This window comes from Branchiostoma lanceolatum, chromosome 1, assembly GCF_035083965.1.
Source record: "Branchiostoma lanceolatum isolate klBraLanc5 chromosome 1, klBraLanc5.hap2, whole genome shotgun sequence".
Lineage (NCBI taxonomy): Eukaryota > Metazoa > Chordata > Leptocardii > Amphioxiformes > Branchiostomatidae > Branchiostoma > Branchiostoma lanceolatum.
The window spans coordinates 28,949,200-28,971,317 of record NC_089722.1 but is presented as its reverse complement, the minus strand read 5'-3'; the positions used below and the strand labels follow the sequence as shown (position 1 = coordinate 28,971,317).

The following is a 22,118-nucleotide window of genomic DNA, read 5'->3' as shown; positions in this document are numbered from 1 at the left end:
TTGACAAAAGGCTTGTGCCTCCCGAGTTGAAAGTTTTGGTAAATTTGCTTCTTCCTCGATTTTTAAAACATTGCCATAAACAACCTGAATCAGAACAGAACAACCAGTCATAGAAATTATCATCATGATCTGTAATAACCTCATTTTTTAATTACATTATATTATGATCTTCCATTATCTGACCATCAGAGTTTTTCAGGATGAAATTTGCAGACTTTTGTCAGGAGTTCCATGAGGTCACCATTGCCTCTCCTGTTCCTGACCTACAGCTCTTTGACCTCACAACCAGTTGCCATGGCAACAACATGGATGACTGCTGTAAGTGGTCAGATAGTCATTTGAACTTTTCTGATACCTGGGGCTGCTTGAAGAATTGTTCTGTTTTGGAAGTTGGGATATTTGATGCTTAAAGTATCACTGTCATTTTGGACAGTAAATCCCCTTAAAATGTTGAAGTCTTGAACCAATTGGTGATGTCTCATCCACAGTAAGAATTAGATTATTTTGTATAAAGCCATGATAACAGATTGTTACATCTTTCAAGTAATATCTGTTGCTGATATGATTTTGTGAAAAAATGGTCAAAAGGAATCAGCTACTGGTTGCTGGGAATCAGTTGCAATTTGCTGAGAAGTGCTGTGAAAAAATTCCTGTCCTGTTATGAACTTCTACTCTTCAAGCGCAGAGGTTGGTCTCTTGATTTTTGACGTATCGTTTAGTCGTTTTTGTCGGTCTTTCTATTTTGACAAAAGAGAAAGCCTGACGAAAATGACTAAGACATGAAACCATCCAGAGCCAAACCTCTGCTTGGAGAACATATGAACATCAACATGTGTCCTCTGTGTGCTCAAACAGTGAAATGGCATGAGGAGAAAGTAGAGGGATGCTGGGAGATGGGCGTGTCTGCAGGTGGTTGCCGTAACAACCTGGAGACCTATCCCACAAACCCCCAATACCTGCTCACCGTCCAAGGTATAGTAAGATGATCCATTTTTTAAAGAAAAAAGTCCCCCCCCCCCTTCTGTTGTGTATTGTTGGGTCAACAGTACTGTATTTTACATGACTAATACATTTTATAGCAGAATTTCACTCAGGAAGGAAAGTGTGTTTATAATGTAACGTTCAGTTCAGCAAGTTTCCTTGCAGTAGTAGGGTATATCTTTACAGAGAGGGGTTGCTAGCCCTTCTCCTTAACGTACTCAAGGCACCTCCTGCAACAAAGGGCCCCCATTTTACATCCCTTCAGGTGCATTCCCAACTGAAATGTCTTGATCCGGGATTGAACGAGGGTCTGCCAGTTAGGAATTAATTGGAACCAGTTGAGCTATAGGGACATCCCAAGTAATGTTATGCTGTAATTTGTGTCTACAGCTTCCTCTGAGAACTGGGGAAGCAACAGTGATGACCAGGAGAGTTTTGTACTGCTGACCCTGATGCAGCAAACTAACAGACTACAGTCAGACTGGAAGTCTCAGGAAAAAGCTATCGGGATGCACGTCTGGCAGGTTAGTCATGATACTGTGAGCTTATTGAAGGAGATTTGATACCTTTTGTTGTGAGAAAAGCACCCTCTGGCAGAACATTGCTAAACTGCAAAGATAGGATGTGATCTTTTGTCGCAGTAGTAAAGAATCTTTTGTGAGAATTATCTGGATCCAGATCTTTCTTAAAATGAAGACACTTCACTTGTTCTTAAGCTAATTTTGGGAATCACTTCTGAATCTTTAGACTTACCTTCTTCAGCCATTCTTAAACCTCCTTGGACGATCCAAGCAATAAATTGACTTATTCACAGTCTGTGGCACAAATCCATTTATACTGATGTTCCACACATTAACTGGCCTCTCTCTTTAGGCAGGAGATACGCCTACAAGACTGGCTGCTCCAGACTTCATCAAGGATGACCCCGTTGCCATGACAACCCCTCCCCACGCCCATGCCAGGGAAGTGACTCTAACATGCCTGCTGAAGCCTGGAGCCTACATCATCATCCCAAACACTTTTCAACCTGACATTGGAAAAGGATTTCTGTTGAGAATTTTCTCTTCATGGCCATTTGAACTCAGGTTAGCAAAGACAACAGTGGAAAAGTGATGGTGAAACATAAATGCTGTGCCAATGGTTGCTATAATTATAATAGTGATAACTGAATTGCTACCAATCGCAACAAGACCCTTTTGGAAATTTTATGATCAATGATTTGTAGATACTTTTGGAGATAAAGAAAGTAATGATTGTGTACTACAAATAACATCAAATGTTGATATTATCTCCGGACTTGTCCGGAGCAATTTTTTGTCTTCAAATTTGCCTCAAGTTGTTGCGCCCCCTGCTTTCAGTGCTACACTGTATCAAACAATACTTCCAAGTCTGTACGTTTTGTACACTTTAGGGAACTCCCATCCATGTTGCTAGGTGACAGCCACGCCTCAGGTCTGCCCCGCCCACCAGGACACACCCTGACCTTCCATGGCCAGTGGGAGGCTGGTGTGAATGCTGGAGGCTGCAGGAACTACAAGAACTTCTACACCAACCCTCAGTACTTCTTCTGTGTACCCACAGGTTAAACACTTCTTAGCATTCTTTCAAATAGATGCTTTCAAATACTGTAAATGCAGAAATGTTCACGGGGATTTAGATTCGCGGTAGGGAGAAAATGGAGTTTTCACGGTGGTTTTGAGTTCGCGGTGGAAACGATAAAAGAAATGATACAGTCACACAATGGACCGGCTTTTCACAGTGTTTTTAAGCGTAAACTGCAAATATAAAACGACCACAAACATTTATGCATTTACAGTACAGCATGCTTTGTTGTGTGTGTTACTTTTGAACTTCAGCACCAGGGACAGTACCTGTTTATCCTTTTTCCACACCAACCCACTGTACTTCTTCTGTTTATCCACAGGTTAAACGCTTCTTAATGTTCTTTCAAGTAGATGCTTTCAAATACAGCATACTTTACAGTACCTGTCCATTGTTTTCCCACTAATTTGTTACTCTAAAATATTTATTTAATTGCATTTATCAAGTGAATGACAAGATCAATGTGACCAAGTTGACTATTGAATTGAAAGGGAAAAGAATAATTTTTGAGTAAATGGTTTCAAATACAGCATGTTATGTGTGTGTACTTCAGCACCAGGGACAGTACCTGTCCATTGTTTTTCCACTGTTATTTGTTTTTCTAAGGTGCCTATTTGATTGTATTCATCAAGTGAAGGACAAGATCAAAGTGACCAAGTTGAATATATATATTGAATTGTAAGGAAAAAGAATAATTTTCGAGTAAATGGTTTCAAATACAGCATGTTTTGTGTGTGTTACCTTAGCACCAGGGACAGTACCTGTCCATTGTTTTCCACTGTAATTTGTTATTCTAAAGTGCTTATTTAGTTGTATTTATCAAATGAAGGACAAGATCAAAATGACCAAGTTGAATATTGAAATGTAGAATGATATTCAGAATAATTTTTGTCATCTTTCCCAAATTGTAGGAGATGAAAACGGCAGAGCTGTAACAATCACACTAAAACAGGAGAAACAGCCAAATCTACAATATATGTGCCATGCTGCTGCTTTCCATGTCTATAAGGTAAGGTACAGGGTCTCATAAATGTTTCCTTCTATTTTGTAATGTTAACAGTAGATATTTTGAGTGTGTATTATATACTATTGTTATATTTGCATATTACTAAATTGGAGCAACTTTTTACCTCCATGAAAATAGAGGCATTGTTTAAAACGATGTGTTTGTTTGTTTGTTTTGTTTTGATGTTAAAATGCTCACCTGTAGTGCTAAGGTACTGAGTCCACTGTCTCTGTGTTTTTAGGTTGAGAAGTGTGAAAGAATCACCAACAGGGAGTTCTTTAAGAAAGCAGGCGTTGGGAACTGTGTTCCTCACCAGTATCTGACCAGGGTGTCCAAACAGTTGGTTCTCCCAGCTGGGTGCTATGTCATTGTGCCTTCCACTCACAAGCCAAACTGTGAAGGGAAATTTGTCCTTTCTGTTGCCTTTGATTAAGTCCTGCCATGTTATAGCCTAGGAGCTAAGTTTATGGACCCGATATTGGTCGATTTCTCGCGGTGGTGCTCACGCGTGCATTTGACCAGGCGGTAGCGATGGTGCACGTGCACGAACCAAGCGCGTGTACCTAAGATCTGGTGTGGCCTTGTACACGCATGATTTAATTTCAGTGCACGCACAGCACTAATTCCTCGCAATCAGCGCGTGCATCACTGCTAGTGGGTGGCAGAACACACGCACGTGCACTGTCGCTACGTCGTGGCCAAATGCGCGCGCGAGCACCGCTGCAAGAAATCGACCAATACCGGGTACACATGCTTACCTGAGTCTAAATTATCATAGCTGTTGGAGATAACAAGAGGATGAAGTGAAAACGTTTATGGAACAATTCTATTAAGACCAAGAAGGTGACAAGCGAGATGATGATGATGTTGCAAAGTCAAATATTTACCAATTGATATAGTCATAAAGCCTAGTGCAATATATATGGTGCTGATTATATCAAAGACATGCTGAACCACAAATATGTGGCATATTTATTAAGGTACCTTTAATAAGTTGCAATTAGCCTACTGTGCAATATGATTATTCTTTTGTATAAAGTTGTTTCAATTGAAGAAAAAGAGCCAATTGAAAGTGCAAACATGAGATACAAAAGGACATGTACCTGATGTCTTGTGACTTTGCCAAAGGGGAGTGTCAGTCAGCCTGCTGAATGTAGTTACATGTAGGTACAACATAGCTATCCATAGGTAGTTATCCATAGCTAAGCCATGCAGAGGTAGAGACTAGTACTTTACTCAATATACAGGACAGTCATTGCTTCATACAATGCATGTTTCATTCAGGTATACATAAAAGAAAGAACAACATTTAACCAACAGATGTGGCATTGTGTCTTTATTATCTTCCCAATAATGTCCATCAACAAAGTTGTCAACTGAAGGCGTAAACTTTACTCAAATAAAGGATGTACGAATGATATCCATACTGTAAGCTAAGGAATAAAGTCATCAGAAAAGCATGCACCTCCAATCTGCCTTAGCATGACTTTCTTTGTCTTATGTCTTTGCTAAGGGCTGGGACTACTATTTACATTGAAGACATAAAAGGACAAGGGATTTGTCATAATTTGTATTACATACTCAACTATTCAGAGCATTTGTTGAGTTTCTAATAGTCTAATTAAACAATCAGTGACATTCAGCCACCCCAGACAGTGAAGCTTCCGTCTAAATCAAGTACCTATATTATAAATCCATATGCCTATAGTATAATCTGTTTTTGACCTTTATAATGCAATAGCCAGAATTTGATGGAAGAGGCAATACAGCCAGATAGCTTCAAAGCTTTTATTTAAGATTGCTTGTTTTCTCTTGATTTGCATGCTGAAAAAATTAACAATTGCTATTTTTGTGTCATAGTAGAACACTGCCTATTTTGCCAACATTTCATCCAAATTGTTTTTACTTCCCCGGTAACATATTTTCACTGTTGATGTTTGCTTACACATTGCAGAATACAGTAAGTGTGTATCATATAGTTGTGCTTGTGCTTTAAAAATGAACATCCTACTGATTCAGAAGTGCTGCTGTCCTTAAAATCAAAGACAAATTTCTCACCAGATGTACACATAACAGTTTGTGGAACTCTATTTTCCTTTGACTCTCTAGTTTCATTGTCTCAACTCTCAGAAACTTGTATCACCAAAGTCTCCCTTACTACCATCTAAACAGATTGGCTACTGTTCGCACCTCAGACATTCAGTAACATCCACCTTCAAATTCATTCTTATAATACATTGTTTACAACTCCCCAGGAAACGCATTGTCTGCTTTCTTCCCAAGAATTTTGTCCAAATTGACAATACATACTGTGTCAAAGCTCCTAACGGTAACATGCATTGATGGGCAAATGCAAGTCAACAGTAGGCCTCTATGAGTATGCTGAGCTGTGCAGTGCACTTAATGCCATTCATACTATCATAGGGCTACTTGAAAGAGGTCACATTACCTGTGCTGTTTGTGCATGCTACTAGTAACCCTCCAAAAGTGCAAAGGTTAGACAAAAATCTCATTTTCCCTCTGACTCGACAGGCATTACACTCTTGTATTTTTACTGCCAAGGATTTTGATAAAGATTGATTGTAACGCTAAAACACAACTGGCAACAATAGTATTAATCGCTTGAACTCATTTTATCACGTATTCCCAACTCCAAAATATTGACAGGTGCACACTAGTTTTTATGTAACCTTATCAAGTATAACGGTAACAGCACAATGTTTGCTGTAGTAAATCCATGTTTCAATTCTTGATTTAAGACAACCATAAAGTTTTATCCTCCTATCTGTAATCACACAAGACCTACTACACAATTCTAACTTCCTTACGGACCAGCATCAAACACCTTCCACAACAACTGGACTTCTTCTGTCCAAAGGTGTTCCAATGATGATAAGATTTTGCAACACATAAACATCCACCATTAGCCAGAATATGAACAGTAGCATGTTTCACTACCACTTGTCCTGTACGTAGCAGTTGTAGGAGTACATGTTGAACTGGTTGCGGAGTGGTTTGACCTCAATGTTCTTCTCCGTGAAGATCCTGATGAGGAAGGATCCCTGTTCCTCTGCTCCGAAGGTGGAGGGAACGATAACGTAATCGCCGGGCTCCAGGTTCGCGCGGAGGAACACTTCCCTCAGGTTTATGTACGATCCGGAACTCGCCACGTCACGGTGGTACATGAAGTATTTGGGGTTTAGGCGTTCATGGGGATCCTTGTTGGCCTGAAATTGAGATGATCATGTTTACAATGTATTGCCTGTTCCATCGTTGAAGGTAAGCCAGGTAATAAGATATGCCAAAAGACAGTTTCTCAAACAACTGGATGAAATTTTGAAGCAAACGTTTCAGACAGCATCCACTGTCTTTCATCAGTGACTAAAGGGGAGAACTGTAGGTTTTATACCAAAACTTTGAATAGATAATGTGTCTGTTGGTTTGATATTGTCATAATATATAATTCCTATCATCATTCTCTGGCAATACATTGTTAAAAGAAATCATATATTCCTGATCTTGTAATATCTACTTTACACATGGTCATTGGCTTCATGATAAACAAAGAGTATGTGCTTGTCACTATTACCAGACATATGATGAGATAAAAGCTGGAATTAAATGGTTATGTCTGTAAGGACACAATGTTGACATCTTTATAAAAGGCATCTATTGTCAATTTGATGGTCTTTAAGGGGGAAATGTTGAGATTGAAAACTTCTTTGTAGGTTTAAAAACCTACCTTATAGACGTGGATCCCGATCTGTAGGTTCCTGACTCCCAGGTGTCTCTGTGATCTCCTGTGCTCCTGCATCAAGGCGACCACCACCTTACACTTCCCCTGGTCTTCTGGAGGGTCGATCTCTGGGTCATAGTCATCTAATTACAATAGACAAAGAGTTAGAACACTCAAATCTCTCAACTACAGTCAGCAATAAATGGTATGCAATTAGGTTCTAAAAAAATGTCTTTCGTATCAAGATTTTAATATTACCACCGAGCAATTGATATGTTTGTAGTTATTGATAGTAGAAAAATTAGCCTTATCATTATTTTCCAATTGTGGTCAATTGTGATAATAACTATGTTCAACTTGGTAGCTGGGCATATCAACTATAGGGTACTAGTAGTAGAATTGTTTCAACACTTACATTACATAATGTCCTGTCAGTAACCTCAAATAAAGTATGCACCATGACTTTGGCAATGACTTGTGATGCCTTTTGAATTTTGAAATGTTTAAAAAGTGTGTACTGTATTCAAGAAAATACAGTACTTTGATTACCTGGCTCCAGTATTCTGAGTGCAAACTGTGGGTTTGATGCATAAGCCTTGATGTTGTTCCGACAGCCGCCTGCCGATGTGCCCTTCTCCCAGAAACCCTTGATGTTTGCCTGGTGCCATTCACGATCTGAGGATTTGTCAAGAAGAGCCGTTACCAGATGTAAAAACAAAACTTGTTTTAGGCATCCTCCGAAATTGTGCCAGCGGTGAATATGTCTTACTGGTGTGCTGAATTGTGTACTAAAATAACTTAATATTATTTTATGATAATTCATTCTGTTAAATGTAAAGCTTTAATCAGCTTGGATAGTTAACTTTTTAGGTTACATTTTCAGTTCATGGGATTACATGGATTGTAGGGTTGGCAACTTGGTCACACTGGCAGAACCATAAGATTGCTTCTGGTGTAATAGATCAATGGTGATTAGCTATGGTTGTGGTGTATATAAAACACCCCAGGCAGGCCAATAGGTTTAGAATCAATGCACAATAAAGAAAACTTAAGTATATAACTTATGTTTGTTACCTTGCTTTTCTTCATTAGGCTTTGTCAAGATGGCCTTGCATCACACAGAACATGCCAAAGGATTATCAGAACACTTCTGTTAGTGTCATCATACAGCACCATTCCACACTTCAAAAACTGTAACAGCTGAACATTACATTGGATAGCAAATTGGCAGTTAGTTCTGTTAAAGATAACTAGTCATCATCATCATCATCATCGCCTCATTTCATTGCATCGCAACAGTCAGTAGATGCCACCTTGCTTGGTTGTGAGAATAAGCTACGTGTATTTACTAAATGTGACTACAGAAGTTTACAAAGCCACCTAGCTAATTTAATCAGACTGACACAACTACAATGTGACAGCACTAAACCTAGTATAGACATACATCCTACTACACTCTCCAACTACTATAATAATAACCTAGCAGAAACTTACCACTACCTGAAGTGTTGAATATGTGTGGGAATAGAAAAAGAACATCGATATCAACATGAGCATATCTTGCTAACGTTACAATATGGTTACTGTATAAAACCATATACAGGTTGTGGTCTTGCACTGTTTCCTACATCATAGACATTAAAGGAAAACAGTTACAGTAAGTATGGGGCCAATAGTAGTATCTTGTAAGGCCTGCCCGTAAAAATTAGCTATTCTACCGGTGTCTTGCATTTTGTACATCTCATGTCACAATCTTACTGAAATGTCCAAATTCTTAGTTCAAATGTATGATTAGAATCATAACCCTCCTCCAGCAGGGTTGAATCGCTCCGCGACAAAGCCTCCGAGCACGAACCCTGCTCTTCTGACCCAAGGTTTTAAATATTGGTGATGTCACCGCCAACAATGTTTCAGCCGATCAGAGCATTGCCACAAGCTCGTCTTGTGGAAATCCGCAGAGGTCCCTGGGAAGCTGACCAATAAGTCTACGTCTTACACTGCTACTTTGGGTTCAGAACAGAATAAGGGCTGTTTGTGCCAAATAAGGCTAGCTCATTAATTATTTGCGACCGACTGTCAGTAACATCACCAATGGTTAAAACATTGGGTCAGAAGAGCAGTGTTGAGCTGGGAGGCTTGCTGGAGGAGGGTGGGAACCATTAGACTTAGTGGAAAGACTTACCTACATCAGCGACGGCATCAGCGTCAAAGTCCGGCCCTATCGTACAGATGGTGACTTCCGTGAAGTGTTGGCAGAAGTCCTTAAAATCCATCCTAACACATCAGGGGTCGGTGTGAAAAGTAGTGTTAGGGACAGATGAAATATGGTTATTAGTATCACAGTACAATAGATTATAAGACAATAATTTCTCATACACTGTATAGTCACATAAAATGGTCTCACCTCTGCAAGTCTGTAACCAGAAAGACTGTTTACTGAAACCTGTTATCCACCCCATTCAAGCTCCAGTTTGCTCCTCTGATCACAGGAGTGAAGTCGAGCTAGAATAGGCTATATACAAAATGTACCAGGCTACTATTGCGTTGAATATAAAACTTTACAATAATACAAACTAGTGCTGCTTACTGGTACTGTGTACCGGTACTGTACCATAAAAATTTATTAGATACAGGTCCAAAATACCGAATCATGAAGTACCAGTACCGATATAAATTTACACCGACATATGCTTATTTTGTGACTGAAATCCTAACCTCATGGCTTCATGCAACACCAATGGTGACCAAAGTGACACCTTGGAACAGGGTAACTAATATGCAACAGATCATTCAGGCATGTTGGGAGTCTTGGTAGCAAGGCCAAGGGAGTTTGGCGGTAGGAAACATAGTACTGTATGTTCTTAACTCTTTGAATAAAGATACTGACAAGTTGAAAACAGTTTATTTATGTTTCTGTCAATATTGAAGAAGTTCAGAAAAAAAAATTTAAATTGTTCAGGTACAGGTAACGTTACAGGTCCGGACCTGTACCTAAACCTTTGTACCTGATGTTACGTTTAGGTACGCAGCACTAATACAATTAAACCTGTGTGTCTCACTGTTAAACACTGTTATAGCACCCATTGAAAAAAAAACTTGTTTAACTTCGCATGTTTGCACTTCTACTTCTAGGAAGAAGGGACTTTTAGTTTTGTCCCGTCAGTATCTCACCAGAACTCTCCGTCATCCTTGTCTGTGAAGCCTATTCTGTCCCGCTCATGTTGAGGGACACGGTCCCAAAGGGGGCTCCTGTGGTGGTTAGACAGTGGTTAGCTGATGTCATATCAAGTAACGCTATATGTAGTTACATGTATATGACAAATTGATGCTTGAAACACATCTTGTATGTGATATAATACTGTAGTCTATACAGTTGTTGCTGAAAACTGTTTCAAATGTGTCGCAAAACAATTCTAACCTATACATTATCTAGTCACTATGATATGAATGGTAATAGAAATTTAGAACCTCTTAACATATTTCCAACTTAACCATCTCTGAGTCATCCTATGGCAGAAATATAGTATTTTTTTAAGCGACTGTACTTCGAAGAGACGAGTTAGAATGTAGGTTTCAAACATGGTGTCCTGGAATCTTTTCTTTTAGTAGGATGAAAGAGAACATTCCTATAGATATTAGATTATGGGTGAAACAGCAGCCAGTTCTAGATTTACATACCAGGGCAGGTAGAGGGACTACATGTAGGTAAATGTAGACAGGCAGGTATACAGCTAAACAGACACAGTGATAGACTTGGGGTGTACACGGTACTGAAAATGGTATGGTCAGGTACTGAGGGACTAGGTAGGCCAAGTAGACAGGTATAGAGGTTGACAGACACAGTCACTGTGAAAGAGTTGGGGTGTACAACGCACTGGAAATGGTACAGTGCTGGAAAGGGTAACATCACAGTCAGGTGGGGGGAGGGGGGACTAGGTAGATAGACCGGAATACAGGTTAACAGACAGTTGGGATTTACGCAGTGGTTGCTGGGTTGTTGTGCAGACTTTGTGCTGGATGGGACATCTACTGGGGATGTGTAGGGCTGATGGGGTTTGCACAGAGGGTAAACAGACTGCTCTGACCTGCATGTTCCCACACTGTTGCACTCGTCAAAGCAGTCGTGGCAACAGAATGAAGGATGATAGCCTGGGTACCAGACCACCATACTACAGTCACTAATCCTTCAACCGGGGAAGCAAATATGGCCCACAGTTAGCACACGGCCCCTTATTATCTCTTGTGATAGATATGAGAGATAAGGTGCCAAGAGAGACCGCGTGCCAACTCTATATCGCGTATGATGTGCTCCCCCGACCAAAAGGGGTTATTGTCTAGTGCGAAGGGTCTGGTATCCAGGCTATAAGGGTGAGGAGGTACAACAGAGGGGAACAACGAGAGTAACGCCCGGATACTCACGAGTCACTCCAGTCTCCCGTCCACTCTGTGCCGTCGCCCCAGGGGTTGCGGATCCGGACCAACGGGAAGTCGCCAAAATTGCTGTGGACCTACATTTGTTCAACAGAACCTGTCACTGGGGCATGTACCATAGTGGAAATGTGGAAAATTATCTTTGCTTAACAATCATCTTTTACAATATCTTTACTTTTTATGAGCATTTCAGATATCTTGAACACATAATTTCTTAAGAGTAATCAGTCACTAACTTAAGTTAATTGTACTTAGCTTTTAGCCATCAGTGTGATTTTTTTATCTTTCTCTTGTAGTCTTTACTGTCTTATGTCTTCCTTTATCATATGATCTTGGACAGTATTGTCTCTGTTTAGGTAGCCCCCACCCCCTTCCCACTTACTATGTGGACCGATGTGATGCTGTAGGCATGACCACCCACAAGGCCTTGCGCTGTGACGCCATGTTGAGTCAGCGCTTGTGTCGTCTGAAAATTTAAAAAATTGAAGTGAATCTCTTTCAGATTTGTTACACACATTCTAAATAAATAAATCATATAATTCTAATCAAGTATTCCAAGCTATTTCACAAATTTTATTGATTTCCTTTGGACTACCTTTTTTGAGGTGGTGAAGAAAGCTCGTTTCTTGAAGGCTCGCCTCATGATCTGATACAGATTTCCTGGCGCCTTCTTTAAGTCGTAGCTCTCCGCCATCCCCCCTGTCAGGTCCTCCAGGGCGTCTATAGCCTGCCCCCCATTCAGAGCCTCGTATGAGCCCCGGAGTCTACAAATAAGGGATGGAGGAAAAACGATCTTATCAAAGGAATATATTTTTTTTATCAAACGTTCTCTTTGTAGTCTCGTATGAACCCCGGAGTCTACAAAAGTGGGATTGAAAAATAAAGAAACTCTTTCATCAAAGGAATATTCAGAATAGGATAAACTAATCCGAGTTGATGAAAATGGCATATTGAGATATACATTTATGCAAATTAATATGATGTCATGATTACGTCATCAAGATTTATAATGCTACGCCTCTTTTTTTAGAAAAAACGCTCTCCTTGGCTTGTGCTTCGATGTTCATCGATATAACTTTGCAGGAATGTACATGATAGTAAAACTGAAAGAATGATGCGTGTCGACGCGAATATTTTGAAATATCGATTTTTGGCGATTTTTTTCTATATTGATGACGAAGATCTGAGCTTACTTGGCATACGCCTTCTCCACCAGAGCGCTCCAGAACTCGTTGGGATCGTTGGAGCGGCAGTACATGGGCTGCTGGCCGCTCATGGTCGGCAGCAGGTCGTCCACGATGGTGTCCACCCACTTCCCGTAGCGCCAGAACTTGAAGTGGAACATGCCGACGTACGAGCCCTCACCCTCGCCCTCCTGCCACATGTACTGGTCACGTGGGACGACCTGGTCACGTGGTAACGATGTAGTGAACAACTGGGTTAATAGAACCCAGATGTTGAAACTCTGAATGTATGCATTTCAGCTCAGTGGACTTCACTGCTATCTGAATCAATCATGATCTTAATTAACACAAAGGCACCGTGGCTATTAGGAATGAGAACCAAATGTTTAGCATCCTCAACTTTTATCATATCAAGGATTCTCTGAAAACTTTGTGACCGCTGTTGGTTGCTGCGATAGAACCGCGCTTTACAAGATTGAATTTTGTATCAACAGCTAGAAGAGCAAGGCAATGATATTACGAGAGTAAGTCAGAATAAACACCTTTTGCACCATAGTAGGTTCATTTTTTTGTGTGAAATGAGTTGAAATTTGTCACAAATGCAAAGGAACATAAAAAAACGGTTAATTCTCGAACTTCAAATACTTTCAAGGTCACTTCTGACTGAAAGTTGTTCCGACCTTTTCCATGAGAGCGGAATCCCTACAGATGGCGGCAAGAGACACCAGGAACCAGCAGTCTCCCAGCATGCCCTGTATGACGTCATCACGGCTGATTCCGTCCACCAGGAGCCGTGGTTTCGTCACCCCCATAATTTCCTTTGGAGATGGAGAAATGCACGCAAAATTTGCTTTTCTGACAATGTGTATTGAAAGGCTAACGTCGATAATCATAGTCCATCAAAAGCTTGTACAGAATATCATTATTTTGGCATTACCTTATAGACAAAATACAAAGATTACTATACATCCACATGGTACAAGATTAAATCCGTTTTTGTTTCTATACTCAGTCAGAGAGAACTAAAAGAACCCCGAAAAGAAAAAGAGTTTCCAGGCCCAAAATAGGCGAAATCCCTGTCCTTGGTGCTGATCTGGTATCCTGTTATACCGGGCCGTTTTCCCACACTTGAATATCCAACATTCACTTCTAATCTTTTAGCTGTAGGTTTGCGACAGCTGAAAGAAAGAATGGACGATTATTAGCTGCACATGTGTTGTTTATTCCTACACCCAGCCACCCTCATTCACCTGTGGTCTCTTCCAAACGATCCTAGGGTCGATGTTCTGGTTGCTGTAGAAGAGTGACGTAGGTCTGGCGGGAAACTCCGGGTCAGAGTACAGCGCACCGGGCCCCATGGCGAGGATCTGACTCTTCATCCGCTTGTAGTTCTTATAGTAGCGTAAGAGACACGGAAGCAGGAAGCAAGGACAGGCGACAGAGATTGAATGTAAAAGCGAGAGAGCTACGGCTTCGCAGGGAAAGAATCTGTATACTAGTAGTAGTGTGCTATGAGAGGGCAAGATTTCTAAGAGTGGAAATGTGGAAAGTAAGCTAGAATAAGATGGGACAATATGTCGATGGCATTAGTAAACAAATAACCAATATCTGGTTTTCTAATACTACATTTGCCACAGTATACACCAGGTAACAACAGTGTGGAAGACATGAAAGGGAGACTTCACTGGCTTCCATTCGAATATTCATGCACTATTCATGCCTTAAGCAAAATGGGACTTGGGTAGGAACGGTGCTCAGGACTATGAGACATACATGGTGTGTATTGCCACAAGGACGTTTTAAGAGGACAACATAAAGGACCGCAAACACACATTACTTTACTCACCACCTGAAACGAAAAAAACGATTACTTTGAGACGCAGATTCGCAGAATAAGTAGAGTCGTATAATTTTTTTTTGTTTTTAGAGTGGCACAACACCATTATGTTACATATAAACTATAAATCGTTTAGGGTAGTGAGTGGTTAGAGTGGTACATTCTTCAAGTCTTCATATCGGTAAGTAACATTGACTGGGTTCACACACGCGTTTTTGCGTCGACTTAGAGTCGACTCAGGACTGTGCAAAGATAACCCTAGGCCACTCAAGTACCGTTTTCCAGTAGGAAAACTCAACTTGAGCAGCCCAACGCTCCTCATACACAGCCTCGAGTCAACTCCGAAATCTTGCGTGTAAATCGCGGGTCATAGAGGCTATTTTCAATCTGCATTTCAACGGAAATGAATAATGAAGGCGTGTTTCAAAGTGCACGGCTGGGGGGCCTACCGTGACGCCCAAGTCGTCCTCGTCCGCCAGATCGTCCCTCGGCTGTGTTTCCTCCTGCTCCGGCGCCTCCGGGGGTTTGGGCGCCAGTTTCTCCTTTTCCCGCCACTTCAGCATCCCGTCATCAGCCTCGTCTACAATCCCGCTGTCTCTACTGATGGTAGACCTGCGCGAAATAGAATAAACAAACGAACATGAAAAATGGGTTAACGAACGTAAAGAGACAATGCTACGGTACACGTTTTTCGTTTGTTTGTTGCTATGTTTGTTAGTTCCTATCTCCTCGCATATTTCATTCTCTCCGTAGCTAGCACGGATTCCTCTTGTACTAGGTCGTTTCTTCCCAACCAACTACTGAACGAAGTCAACGTCTTTATATCTTTCTGTGTCACCTTCCCTGCCCTATCGATATCGCTCTTTTTCTTTCTTCATGCATCTCTTTCATGCGTCTTACTCCTTGCCCTTATCCCATTTTTTCTCCTCTTGCTCACTGAATCACCATCGTTTATTCCTTTCCTTCTTGCCATTCTTGATGATACAATAAAACGGTCCATGCAGAACTTACCCTGACCTCCCCCTTGGAGGTTGTACTTGTAGCTTCTTGTTATCCCATGCAGGCCCCTGGATTTTGTGCAGGTTACGCCTGGGCTGAGGTTGAGGCTGGGGTTTCGGTTGGGGCTGAGGTTCAGCAGGCTGTAGGCGAAGTCGCGGCTGCGGCTCCACTCGTGGCTTCGGGCCGATGTTGAATTCGGGAAAGTCCGGAAAATCGTCGTCTCCGTCCAGTTCGATTCTCTCCTCCTTGACGACCCGTCCGAACGGATCTTTGTATCGCTTGATGATGATCCGGCGGGTGGTTCCCGCTCCGACCTCGGGCGGGGCGCCATCATCGTCTGTGCTGCGCACTACCTCCGTGCTGTAACAGATCCCCATCTTGGAGGGGGGGGGGGCGTGTTGGTCGTGGTGAGAGAGGCGTATATAAACACCCGGTCAGTCACAGACGACACAGGCACAACTGTTAACGACCTATTAAAGACGGTACTGGGGTGTGGACGTGTAACGTATCATCACATTACGACATACGATACATGCTTTGATAGGGGTGGTGATTGGGTATGCGCTACTAAACACTCAAGTCATTATCAAACCACTTCATAAAGATTAGTCTAATTATCTGCACACTACAGGACAGGTTCGTGTCTCTACGGGTCGTAACGTTTATCAATAGTCCTAGTTGACATTGGCAAGTCATTGTCCAAGGTCAGCATTTGGTTGTTATGTTTGATAGTCCAAAGGAAAAAGTTAGTATGCCCGTCATGATAGTTACTCTAAGAATATACAGTACAAGGTTGAGAAAAGCCATGTAAGGCAAAATGTAGGCTTTTTACATCTAGTCACAGTTTGTTAGTACATTACAACCTGTGCTACATACGATTCAGAGAATATGTGCAGATTCCGATTGTCCGACGAAAAGAAGCCAATATAGCGAAGTATAGCAAGCGAAAGAGCAACATGTTTGCAAAATGCATGCATGACATACATCTACAGGTTAGTCCGTTAAAGGCCTGTATTTGCCTCCATGCCAGGTGTTTGAATACGCCCCTGGTTTCACAGAGAGAGGGTAGCACAGACTGTGATGGTTTGTGAGATGCGCGCTGCCAAAGTTTGCTGTTATGTTCGGTCAGCACCACTTCGACTGAAGCGCCAGGGTTGTATCACGTCAGTCTATGGAGAGGTTATGAGATTTTTTGTTTGTTTCAGTATCAAACGTTTCGAATCGGCTGTTGCTCGCTATTTATTATGGGATATGTGCTACTTACGCAATCCCATGATACCCTGCGAAGGTAACTTTGAATGCAGACCGAAAGGCACAACTATATATTCAGTCAGTCGGTTGTTACTTCCTCAAATGAATAACCTTGGTCTCTTTAGCTTTACTTCGCTCTCTCGGAAGCGACGGAGAGAGCGGAGTGAAGCTATCAAACAAAACTATTCGTACATTGTTTATAAGACTGAAGTTGTACAGACCTGACGTCCAAATCGAGTTAAATGCTATATTGCAGAGCTAGCCGAACATAGCAGGAATTTTATCGAAATAAGCATATGTATGCGGCAGACTAGTGTACGAGATGAGCATGTAGAAAAGAACGAAGCGCGAGTATGACAGATGGTGGAGCAGAAACGATCGATGTCATGAGTGAAAACCTAATTCAAGAAAAAAGGGAAGAGAAGCAAACACGTAAAAACAGAAAAATGCGTTGTGCATGTCCTCTGTTTGAGTCGATTGATGATTCTAGCATGACGGAGCATAACCATATTATATGTGCGACGGTAGAATGGAGTGAATGTTGTTCTAATGGCGCGGTTCAAGCACCATGGGCATATATCTGAATGTTTTTTTCTAGATTTGAGAATCATGAAGGGAGTGCTAAGCTCTTACAGCGTAAGAACAAATGAATAATTAGATAAATGAATAAATAAATAATGCATTAAATGATTAATTAGAATAGAAATTGTCTCGATAGTACCTTATGGGGTAGAAATTCTCCCTCACACGGTCTTGATTATGAATCAATATCTGTGTAACAAACAACGAAATGGTCAACTTTGCGGAAAGAAAAACACTTCCATCGTGCAAAAACAAAATGTCACGTGTGCAAGCTCGGCCAATCACGTTGAGGCCCCCTTCCACAATGTCAACTCGGTTGCTGAGTTCAATGACCCTGTAGAAGCTTCCCGCCGTGTTGTCGACATGAAAACACGTCTGTTTACGGTCAACAACCCTGAATATATGTAGGGGGTCGCAAAAATGAGTCATGCCCAGACGTGTCTTTCGCTACGTTGATGAAGGTTAGACATCCAGGTAATAAGATACGGCAAGTGACAGTTACTCAAGCAACTGGATACAAACAGTCAGACGTTTCAGACAGCACTTGCTGTCTTTCGTCAGTGACTAAAGGGAAGAACTGGCCATGGAGAACCAGGTTTAATACCAAAACTCTGAGCTGACAATTTAGGATGTTTCAATTGAAGACGAAGTCAAGACAAGGTTGTATGCTAACAAGTCAATTAGCACCTGTTTTTTTAAAACGGGGTTGGAGAGCACGAGCCTATGTGCTTTAACTGTTGATGTATTTCGCTGTTGATAGTACAGCGCGCTAACTAAGCAAGGGTGACCCAAATGTCTCCTTACCGATATGAATCTAAATGAGTAGAAACCACACAACCAAAAATTACAAACAAAAATAGTTATCTAACAGCCATCTGACTCAATTTGGATGGAGTCATGTGAGAAAGATGTCAAACATCCGTCATGATCATTACATCCATATATAAAATTCCGCCATATTTGTTTTGGCGCCACTTACAGCATCTACGAAGAGGTAGATAGCATTGCCACTGTGTGAAAGGGATTCTAAACGTATTAGACGTCTTTCATCTTGAATTCTTGATAACAAATTGCATTTAGCTAGTTTGACTGTGAAACAAATACTCTTTGTAATTGACAAGAATTACTGGTAATGTGTCGTCGTCGCAGAAACCCCACCCCTCGTGCCACCTTGAAGTGATCGAACACATTGTATTTTGATGATCAGAAACGTTCTCTTCATCATTTTGGTATTCAGAGCTATCTTTATACTGTATGTGTTATGTCTCATCTCGCAAATACGCTCCCGTATAAAAGCTTTCAATTGTCATGTTTCTAATTTTGAAGTAGAGTTCAATTTGATGCTTGTTTGTCTGGGCTGTTTATCCATACACAAAATATCGTGTTAAGGCAGCATTCTTACAAATTAATCTATGGTGAAACATCCGAATACCAGACAAGTCATATATCATGTCATGCGCCAACACATTTTCGAATACGACTTTTGTGTTGTGCTTGTACCATTACGAATGTATAAAGGTCTAATTGAAAATAATGAATTTGCCGAAGGCTCCCGTTTGAGATGTTGTTCTTGTGTCTGTGGAAGAACTATCGTAAAAATTGAACGACCAATGCTTTCGCTCAACTTTTGCTACTTAAGATATTTTCGCAAATCATGGGTACCCGCAAAATACGCTTAAATTTGTCTGAAGTTACATTCGAGAGATTTTAATATCACTTTTTTAAACTAGGGTCTTTACACTGCGTGTGGTGTAGCACAACAGTTCGCTGTTCCCAACTCAGTCACACGAACCGAAATATGATATTTCATCTCTGCCCATAAACGAACAATTGGGTCGTCTTTCCTCACCGCCATAAGGGCGAACTGAAAAGATAACAACTTGCCAACAGAAGCCACGAACGCCATTAGAATGTTTGCAGCTGGTAGTATGCGGGAACATATGTATGCCCCTCCCTTTTCGTGTCTCTACAGCTATATTTACTTACCTAAGTGTATGTCATTGCACCGCCTGTGGGACTATAAAGCTTAACCGTACCTTCTGTCGTCTGTAGACAGGCGGGTATCCTTAACTTCCGACTTTGACAGCTTTGCTAACGCTGAAGTAATCCAGGGAGTCTTGGAGGCGACAGGACGGCTTATTAGCGGCTGGGGACGTCGGTCTTGACGCAGATTTAAGCAAGAGGAAAACAGGGGGCGGATGACATGAACACCTCGGCCGACAGGGAATGATAGCTATGTGAGCTATATTTGGGTTGGGAGGGGGGTGGGCAATGGGACTGTCTTGCGCACTGAGGGATGGATCTGTCTGGAAGCCAACATGTTTTTTACCACACTATATAGACCACCAGTATGAAAGCTGTGGGGTAACTTCCAAACGAATTGAATTAGAGGACGCTAGGTACATCTTTTAAAACCAAAGGAGCCCCCTATCGGTTTATCCAGGAAAGTCATCTTGAGACTTATGACAGCTGCGTTCTCTGACTCACCACGTACAAAAGAAGGTCATATACATGTACTGGTATCGCGTGTCCTTACGTCACTGCCTGAATCCACCAACAGTCATAACAGTACAAGTATCATATTTTGCAGTCAGTATTATCAAGTGCATTCATTCTTTATTGTTCAAGTCCTCAAACAAAAGTACGCTTAAAAACGAGATACGGTGTCTGTGCTGCAAAATGTTATTTCAAAGACTTTATGACTTTTGAATGTAAAAGAGTATATGCCGTAAATCAATGCTAATTCGCGGTGTGCCCTATGCCTAGCTCAGGCCTGTAGTCCTGAACCTTTGTAGGTTCTGTTGACCCTAGACTTGTCGAGATGACGCCGCTTGGCCTTGTTGGCCCTGGGTGTCGCCTGTTGCTGCCTCCCGTGTGGCGGGGGAGTGGAGGCCTCACTTCTGTCTGCTGTACAATCTCCTGGACGCCTCGATGTACCAACTTGAACACAAAGATTAAACATTCATATTTCAAAGTAAACGTTTTGCACAAAATTGTAAGAAGTGAACAGCTACTAACGCAGTAAATGTGACCAGAGAGAGAGAGAGAGAGAGAGAGAGAGAGAGAGAGAGAGAGAGAGAGAGAGAGAGAGAGAGAGAGAGAGAGAGAGAGAGAGAGAGAGAATATGCGATGACCAATGACGAAATGTCGTCGAGAAGTACCTGGAATTTTCTGTGAAAAGTTGAAGTACCACGGAGCCCCTTCTGTAATGTCGTGAGATTTAGTTTTCTGCTGCTCTTCGGGCCACAGTTGACGGCGGCATGTGGGACGCTTGTCGGGCGTTGTTACACTTACATCACCCGTGTTCTGACTGGATAGAACCTGCACGGCCTGTGTGTCGTCGAAGCTGAGCAAGACTCCGTCAAATTGCACGACGTTCACAGTTCTACCAGATGCGTACTGTGCGACAATATCATTTGGAGATGAACCCGTACAACATTTGTACCACTGCACATCCGGGGCCGTCGCACAGGCGAGAGAAGCGCACTTTTGTGATGGCGGGAAGGCCCGCTTGTTGGGCGCTTTGGTCGCACTGCGTGGCAGACACGGATCGCCCAGGTATTGGCTGTTGGTGGGGGTTTCCTGGCACTGTGTCACACCGCACGCTGGTGTGTAAACTGGCAAACAACCACGTTGATGAACTCCATTCTTAGCCTCTCCCAATGTCCCGTTGTTAACACCCGTCATCAAATGTGCGTCAGACTGCTGTTGCTGTGTTTCTGTGAGAAGACCCTCCGCCCAACGTAACATGAAGTTTGTGTCGTTCTCGGTCAGGAAGTTGAGATCCTTCCCGTCGTCTGAAAGCTGCCCGGGAAGCCATGGCGCGGCCGCAGCCTGTAGCTCCTCTTGAGTGAGAGAAGTTGGAGTCCTGAGTTCCAAATCTGATGATGATGACAGCGTTTGTCTCGGCTGTTGCTCAGCGTTACTGATACTGTTGTAGGGACTAACTCCAACCGAGGACCAGTCTGTTCGCAGTGGCTGTTCCTTACTCCCACCACCCAATCGTCCAACGTTCACTCCTGCACTCATAGTTTGAAAATGAATGGATTTCTTGGCTTTGGTCTCCAAAATAACACCTCTGGACGCAGTGGCTGAAAATCACCCCTACCGTCAGTATATTTGGAATTTGTTTTCTGTTGTTTTAGAGCGTTCGAAACGGAGTAACGGACGTCACCTGGGGTGACCTTTATGACATAACGTTGTAGAACACCGTAGTTATGTAGCCACAGTTGCATCTGTAACAAAGTGTAGGAGACAGTCGTTAGCTTGGCGACGTTTCGACTAACAACAAAACCTACAGCTTTATCTATTAAGTCTGTGAGACTTTTTAAGATGCCATCTGGATACTGGGTTTCTTCAACAAGCCCGTGATTGTATCGTGGTGTAGAGGGTTAGGATTAGTTTTTTTGGCCTGGGTTTGAACCCGTGCTGATGCTCTTTCTTTATCATTCCTTTGCCTTTACCATTTCTTTACCTTTACGATTTCTTTACCTTTACGATTTCTTTACC

At 41.9% G+C, this 22,118-nt stretch overlaps 3 protein-coding genes across 6 annotated transcripts in view; 1 reads left to right on the top strand and 2 right to left on the bottom strand.

Annotated features, from left to right (window-relative positions):
• The window catches only part of LOC136447159 (calpain-10-like), a 63,640-nt gene extending 58,732 nt beyond the window's left edge, over nucleotides 1-4,908 (top strand). For 2 of the 3 annotated variants that reach the window (XM_066445867.1, XM_066445860.1), the window contains exons 9-15: nucleotides 200-318; nucleotides 856-972; nucleotides 1,372-1,505; nucleotides 1,855-2,066; nucleotides 2,393-2,562; nucleotides 3,495-3,592; nucleotides 3,831-4,908. In XM_066445867.1, coding sequence (XP_066301964.1) covers nucleotides 200-318; nucleotides 856-972; nucleotides 1,372-1,505; nucleotides 1,855-2,066; nucleotides 2,393-2,562; nucleotides 3,495-3,592; nucleotides 3,831-4,022 — 1,042 coding nt within the window. In that variant the 3' untranslated portion in view covers nucleotides 4,023-4,908. The remainder of the gene's footprint in view (nucleotides 1-199; nucleotides 319-855; nucleotides 973-1,371; nucleotides 1,506-1,854; nucleotides 2,067-2,392; nucleotides 2,563-3,494; nucleotides 3,593-3,830) is intronic. The other variant, XM_066445875.1, reaches the window with a different exon arrangement.
• Nucleotides 4,909-4,910: 2 nt separating this feature from the next.
• Nucleotides 4,911-19,851, bottom strand: LOC136447142 (calpain-A-like). Of its 2 annotated transcripts, XM_066445842.1 has the most exons (15): nucleotides 19,646-19,850; nucleotides 17,749-17,798; nucleotides 15,789-16,153; nucleotides 15,227-15,389; nucleotides 14,191-14,331; nucleotides 13,621-13,758; nucleotides 12,950-13,161; nucleotides 12,352-12,520; nucleotides 12,139-12,222; nucleotides 11,745-11,833; nucleotides 10,497-10,574; nucleotides 9,508-9,599; nucleotides 7,875-8,000; nucleotides 7,332-7,468; nucleotides 4,911-6,816 (listed from the first exon to the last, which is right to left on the bottom strand). In XM_066445842.1, the coding sequence occupies exons 3-15, from the start codon at nucleotides 16,151-16,153 to the stop codon at nucleotides 6,544-6,546; spliced, it is 2,067 nt and encodes a 688-aa protein (XP_066301939.1). In that variant the 5' UTR covers nucleotides 17,749-17,798; nucleotides 19,646-19,850; the 3' UTR covers nucleotides 4,911-6,543. The 2 variants fall into 2 exon arrangements, with proteins under 2 accessions (XP_066301939.1, XP_066301946.1); XM_066445849.1 differs by lacking the exon at nucleotides 17,749-17,798 and having other exon boundaries at nucleotides 19,646-19,851.
• A 354-nt stretch (nucleotides 19,852-20,205) lies between these two features.
• LOC136447230 (uncharacterized) lies at nucleotides 20,206-21,756 on the bottom strand. The gene is made up of 2 exons (XM_066445951.1): nucleotides 20,771-21,756; nucleotides 20,206-20,549 (listed from the first exon to the last, which is right to left on the bottom strand). Exons 1-2 carry the CDS (start codon nucleotides 21,636-21,638, stop codon nucleotides 20,377-20,379), a joined length of 1,041 nt encoding a protein of 346 aa, XP_066302048.1. The 5' UTR covers nucleotides 21,639-21,756; the 3' UTR covers nucleotides 20,206-20,376.
• Nucleotides 21,757-22,118: the final 362 nt, after the last annotated feature.